The sequence below is a fragment of the Protomyctophum bolini genome (assembly GCF_963924005.1).
Source record: "Protomyctophum bolini genome assembly, chromosome: 24".
In the NCBI taxonomy this organism is placed as follows: Eukaryota; Metazoa; Chordata; class Actinopteri; order Myctophiformes; family Myctophidae; genus Protomyctophum; species Protomyctophum bolini.
In genome coordinates, this window is record NC_137885.1 from 18347705 (window position 1) to 18354972 (window position 7268).

Here is a 7268-nt window from a genome sequence, read left to right on the forward strand (position 1 = left end):
ACCCTGGTCACCTGACCACCTAAATTCAATGAATGGGCTAAAACTGTATGGAAACAATTTGAAAATGTAATAAATAATAATAATATTGTCTAAGGTGGGCCGGTTTCCAAATTTTAAAGACAGTAGGCTGACAGGAAATGGGGAGAGAGATGGGGGTGACATGCAGTGAAGACACTGCCAGACTGGATTACCAGCCATGGTGCCTGGACCGCTGAGCCATGGCCCAGGCCCTTTTTATCTTCACTTTTTCTTCACACACGCACCCACAAAGCTGGGCATGGCAGGTGTAGCGCTCCTCAAAAACGGACAACATGTATGCTTCCAATGATGATGTCTATTGGTGTGTCTCACATCCATTCTCTCTCTCTCTCTAGGGATGGAGTGATAGCGCTGAACAGGGACAGCAGTCAGTTCACAGACGAGTACCTGCCTGACCAGCGGTCTCATCTGTACGGCATCGCCATAGCAACCACCCGCTGTCTATGAGGTGAGCTGCTACGCACGCACGCACGCACACACACACGCGCACACACACACACACACACACACACACACACACACACACACACAGGTGTTTGTGCCCCTGGCTGACATAGACACTGAGCTCACTGACCTACCTGACTGGACTGAAGTCATGGTGTCAGTCAACACCAGTCAACCAATCAAGACAGTTGACGTAGGTCTTTATAATAATAGCCACTGTGTGTGTGTGTGTGTGTGTGTGTGTGTGTGTGTGTGTGTGTGTGTGTGTGTGTGTGTGTGTGCGTGTGTGTGTGTGCCTGTGCGCGGTGTGTGTGTGTGTGTAAATGCAGTCTTTGTTGTCTGAGAGAAGACCAGTCCCGTTTCATCACTTTGCTTCTAAAGAACAGTCATCACACAGCTGGACTAGACACTTACTCCACATCTATTCTATACCTGTGTGTGTGTGTGTGTGTGTGTGTGTGCATGTACACGTGCGTGTGCGTGCGGCACATGCATGCAGGTGTGACAGGGAGACTAAAGGGCAATGATTATACAACTGTCTATATCTTGTCTACTCGTCTTCCTTGTGTGTGTGTGTGAGAGAGAGACTAAAGGACAATGATTACACAGCTGTTAAAGGCCTTCTACCTTAATTTCTGTGTGTGTGTGTGTGTGTGTGTGTGTGTGTGTGTGTGTGTGTGTGTGTGTGTGTGTGTGTGTGTGTGTGTGTGTGTGTGTGTGTGTGTGTGTGTGTGTGTGTGAGTGCGTGCGTGCGTGCGTGTCATGTTTGATGTGTTGTTGTGAGTCGGAGATGGCATTAAATCCTTCAAAAGCCATGCGTTAAGTGTGTTTAAAGTACAAAGGTAGACCACTAAACATAAGGATAATCCTCAAAGTAGCACCTTGAAAACCCCTGGAAGTTGTTGTCCTCAAACGTGCACACCTACTGTACGTACTGTACGTAGCCTACATATCGTCACTAGTCTCGGCCTCAAACCTCGTATCTCCATAGATCAGTGGTTTTCAACCCTTTTCATATCAAGTGTTTCCTGCAGGAAAAAGCTTTGGCATGGTGCTGGGCGCGGGTTTCTGGCGCGCAGCCTTTGGCCGCGCGTAGAAAATTTTAATTAATTCATTAATTTGATTAATTAATTAATAATTAATAAGATTAATAAAGTAATGCTATTGGAGAAACTGGGGGGACACTAGGGGATACTGGGCAGGCACTGGGGAGGCACTGGGAAGACACTGGGGAGGCACTGAGGAGACACTGGGGAGGCACTGGGGAGACACTGGGGAGGCACTGGGGAGGCACTGGGGAGGCACTGGGGAGACACTAGGGAGGCACTGGAGAGACACTGGGGAGACACTGGGGAGGCACTCAGGGGAAAACTGGGGAGGCACTGGGGAGACACTGGGGAGGCACTCAGGGGCAAACTGGGGAGGCACTCAGGGGGACACTGTGGGGAGGCACTGAGGGGACATTGGGGAGGCACTGGGAAGACACTGGGGAGGCACTGAGGGGACACTGGGGAGGCACTGGGGAGACACTGGGGAGGCACTGCAGGCACTGGGGAGGCACTCAGGGAGGCACTCAGGGGGACACTGGGGAGACACTGGGGGGCACTGCATGGGCAGACACTGGGGTGGCACTTGGGGAGGCACAGGGGAGGTACTGGACATTTCATATCACACACACACCATGATTCACTAACCCCTCAACCCCTTTTTTTCCTTTTTTTTTTTTAAGCTTGGCATGGCGCGATTTATTTCAAGCATGGCGCAGCGCCATGCCAACAACATTGTGCAGGAAACCCTGAAGGTCCAGTATTTATTTGGCATTTGAGCCTTTAAGGAGATTTTAGCCTCCCCGACTCAAAACGTTGAATACTTTGTTGTCGTTGGAATCGGATACAATTATCTTTCACAATTCCATGCTGTCTTGATGTGGTACCGCATAGGAGAGATAACAGGCCAGTCTCCAAGGCTAATAACAGGCAAACGATCAAAATAACAATTCTTCTACATTCCCTAATTGTGTAGACTTATTGTAAATTAAGTAATGCAGACTTTAAACAATAATGTATCTCTTGAGAGCGTAACCAAATGGACCCGTAACGCTCTCAAGCCCTCTCAACCACTGTCATAGATGAATGCCGGATGTCAGACTTTGTGAGAGCAATGACAATAGCTGTTCTCACGTGCTGCATGTTGGGCTTGTAGATCTGCTATTTGGGCCTGTAATGATATGCCTAAAGTAGGTAAACCACTAAACCAGGCTGAAAGTGGTTAAGCCTGGTCGTGTTTTTGATGATGATATGCACGCACACTCGCACACATGAAGGAAAGCGCACACCTCTCAACTCCCAAAGCTGTTGTGTGTTATTGAAAACGTGACGTCAACCCGACCGAACCCCAAAGTGCAGTAATACCCTCTTGGTTCAAAGATGTCACCGTGTGTGTACTGTGTACGTGTGGTGTAATTGCGACAATGATGACAGCTCTTACTTAAACACACTTGTTAAGGCTTTGGGGGCGCTCGCTTTGACACGGCTTTAAAAGCTGAACAAACACGACAGGATGTCGTGTTTGTTCTGTCATTATGGGAACTTTGCCTTTTCATCCTGTCGCTCAAAATTCGCTCGATCTCTGCTGACCTAACATTACCATGTTCACCTTTAGACTACTAGAACAGGAAACCTAATTTGTTTGCTTAAATCTACGAAGATCGCGGCAGTCTCGACGATTATGTTTAACTGCCGTTAACACCACTCTAACCTCGTGAACCGTCGTATCCCTATTCTGAGTGGAAAGGGGAAGAATAGAATCTACAAGCTCAGACACATTGTTAGTTGTAGATCTGTTATTTTCGGCAGAGATATATTTGAGAACTACTGGTTTGGCTGATGATCAATCCACTGCAATATACAATACAAAGCTGATCAATCCACTGCAATATACAATACAAAGCTGATCAATCCACTGCAATATACAATACAAAGCTGATCAATCCACTGCAATATACAATACAAAGCTGATCAATCCACTGCAATATACAATACAAAGCTGATGATCAATCCACTGCAATATACAATACAAAGCTGATGATCAATCCACTGCAATATACAATACAAAGCTGATCGTCAGCCAATGGTGTAAAGTAACTAAGTACATTTATTCAAGTACTGCACTTAAGTACGGTTTTGAGGTATTGTACTTTACTTGAGTATTTCCAATACTTAAACTTCTACTCCACTATGTCTCAGATGTCGTGATGCAACGCATTGTGACTTTATAGATCGGTTATTTTCAAAAGATTGTGTACACATTTTGGACTTGTGAAATGGGACATTCTGCAATATGAGTACTTGCACTTTTAGTACATTTAGTACATTTTGATGCCAATACTTTTGTACTTTTAATTGAGTACATTTTTAATTGATACTTTTACTGAAGTAAAATATTTGATTACTTTTTCCGCCACTGATCGTCAGGTCTCATCTGAACGCATCCAGCTATTGAGCAATTCCACCAACGTGTGCGGCCAGTGACGGTACATCTTTGGTTCCTAACAGCGTGTGACTTATGGTTTGTTGTTGCAGGGAGCCACTAACTACAGAAGCGGCGTCATCGGAGTCCTTTGGTGCTATAATTTTGGTGCTCGTCCTGAAGAGAGTGCACACACACTCGCGCGTGCAAACACACACCCTTCTCTGGGTGCCTCAGAGGACAAAAGGACACTCACTAGGGAGCGAGACGGCTTCCTTGTTGTCACATCTGCCGTCGGAGCGAATTCACAAACCCTCCCGACCACCCTTCACACCCACACAACCGTGCAAACACCCCCCCCCCCCAAATCCTGTTTATTTTCCTTGGACCTACCCTCCTCTCCCACCACCACCAAATAAATGTTTTGTAAATGTGTTTTATACCTCATTTTTTATTTTTCGGGTTTGTTTCTACTGTATTTTTGTATGTGAGAATTGTTTTGTTTTTTCTATTCAGTCCAAAGGAGAAGTGTTTTAAGCTGTATGTGTGAGTCTAGTTTTTATGTCAATCAAAATAAGTTTTTAAAACGTTCACCCGTTCGAGCCAAACTCCCATTGGGTAGCTGTGCCGGGGCAATAGGGACTTTAAGCAACGACTGTTTTCAGGACGGCTCCGCCAGGCGGAAGTACGGCGGCTATATGACGGACCCGCCGTAGCTGTCAAAATCGTAAAGCAAACAGCGCGACGGCGACATTGGTTCCCATGGTGACGCGTCTATGCAGCATGTGTCAAACTTTTTTTTTAACACCCCGTCGCGCATCAGCTAACTTGCCGATATTGCTTAATAATTCTTACATGCACTGGACATGATCAGCAGTGGAAAGAGGAAGGTGCTGGAGCAATCTGTTATTCTAAAACCGTTTTAATAAACATGGTTAATATGACATAATATGGTATTAGTGTTATTTCTTCATTCAGAGCATGCCAACACATTACACAGCATAAGAGAGGTGATGGAGCAATCGGTGTGAATGTATGACAGCTATAATTTCAATAAACATGGTTATGACATTGTAGACACCACGTGTAAGTGTAGGTTCTGTCGTAGTAGAAAGGGCTGCGACGGAGAGCAGGTTTATATATCGAGCACTGATCCATTTCCGGTTGCCGGAGCCGACTGCCGTAGCCGTTGTTGCTTAAAGTCGCTATTCTTGTTAGCTGTGCACCAGGGCATTCTGGGTAGCTGTGCCAGGGCATTCAACTAGATCAGGGGTTCCCAGACTTTGTCATGTCAAGGACCCCCAAATTGACACTAATTCGCCATTTGAAGAGTTATGCCAGGGACCCCCATAATAGATTTTTATGGCTCTAGCAGTGATTCTCAACCTATTCAATTTCAAGCACTCCCAGTTTGACATGCATTATAGGCTACGGATCCCCATTTAATGGCATTTCTATCTCTGGGACCCCAATGTACAGTATATTGTAAAAATCAATGTTAATTTAACTCTGAGAGTGTACAAATTTGTACACTCTGAGTTACAGACCTGTAAGGTTCCATTTGGTTCCAAACTATCATTTTAGCTAGGGACCCCCTGGAACTCCCTCAAGGACCCCTAGGGGGTCCCCATACCCCACTTTGGGAACCACTGAACTAGATGTTTTAGTCACATGGCCACTGTGGCTAGAGCATTCAGTGGTAGAATTCACAGAGGCTATGTTCACACTGGCAGAGCAAATCAGATGTTTGGCTTATCCAGATTGGAATCAGATTTGGTCAGTTTGTTTCTGTTTTAACAGCAAAAACAGAAATGCATAGAAACCGATTTTGGTGAATCATGCGCAGATTTGATTACAATATTTTTCTCGATCCCGACACTCAGACACTGAAGCCTGATTTTCACTTTGTTGTAAAACAGTGTTGCTTGCGGAAAACAGCTCGTAGATGTGCTGTTTTCGGTGAGTGACAGTGTCGTACGATGGAGTATAATTTGAACATTACTCGCACCTACAGTATGTCAGGGCGTTGTTACCACAGCAACCGTTGCACGTAGGTGACTTCACACATCCCATTTGATCGCAACAGTGTGGATAGTCAGTCCTAAAGATCAGATTCAAGAAACAAATCGGATTTGCCTGCGGTCTGGACAAAGCAAGAGATTCTTAACCTGAGTCCGCCAGATTGTGAACTCAATACCGCCCCCAGCTGATGGAGTCAGGTTAAGAGATTCTAGGCACAGACACCATTTAGTAGCATTGGAATGGAAATTGAATGGAGCCCTGTAGGCCTGTAACCTTTGCATTGGGAACACAATTGTTTGGATGTCCCGTAGTTATTTGTGGATTACTGTGCCGAGCCCCAAAAATGCATGATCTTTTACAAACTGTAAAAGATTACAGTTTGATCATCAGATTACTGCGATCTGATTACAGATAATCTGTGTACCCATCCCTGTGTACCATGATAGAGATGACATCAGTGATTGATGATGTACTGACGCATTTCTCTGCACTACTAATCTGTATTTCACATGAAATGACAAATCCTATTTTGCCAAATATTTTTTATCACTACTTTTAAAGTCTTCCTTTTGGTATCTTTTTTTTTAAATAAGAGGTGATATTTATGACAATAAAATGTGATTCAGGACTTGACAGTCTTTGCATTGTGTTTCTTGCCTAAGTCTGTGGTTCTCATAGTGGGTTATAACATATTGTTGATGTGAAAGGCCTGACTGCACAAGAGGAATAATGGAGATGCTTCACAAATCTGACGATTGGGAGAAAGTGGACCTCTTGGCAAAGGGAAGTTTAGGCAGAGAAGTAGATGTTCACCTGCCCTGGGGAGGGGTGGAATTTAGGGGATTAAGTAAAGAAGGTTTGGTAAGGGAATTTCCGCAATTTCCATTTACGCAATTCCGCAATTTCCGCAATTACCATTTCCGCAATTCCGCAATTACAATTTCCGCAATTACACATACACATACAAACTTGGAAAAACATCCTTGATGTAAGAGTGAGCTAAATATTGTATAAATGTCCGTACTAGTAGGCCTACTTGTGTGCAACAAGCAAGTAGGCAAACTTGTGTAAAAAACAATCAAAAAAACATTCGGGGTTCGGGGGGTCAGTGGCCCAGGGGCCCTTTATCTCTAGATCCGCCTATGCTCATTGTGCCGAATGTCCCATTTCAAGTTTTCAAATGTATAAAAACCTTTTCGAAAATAGCAGCTACAAGCTCAAACAATGCGCCGCATTGCGAGCTTGTAGATCGGCTATTTTCAAATATGGTAAAAATGTATGTGGGAATCCAGGTG

General features: G+C 44.7%; 1 protein-coding gene across 1 annotated transcript in view; it reads left to right on the top strand.

The window, feature by feature from the left end:
* Window positions 1–6604, top strand: part of nid2a (nidogen 2a (osteonidogen)) — a 54247-nt gene extending 47643 nt beyond the window's left edge. Inside the window, exons 33-34 of the mRNA XM_080758691.1 lie at window positions 375–487; window positions 4065–6604. Of these exons, the coding sequence (XP_080614817.1) occupies window positions 375–486 (112 nt within the window). The 3' untranslated portion in view covers window position 487; window positions 4065–6604. The remainder of the gene's footprint in view (window positions 1–374; window positions 488–4064) is intronic.
* The last annotated feature ends 664 nt before the right edge of the window (window positions 6605–7268 follow it).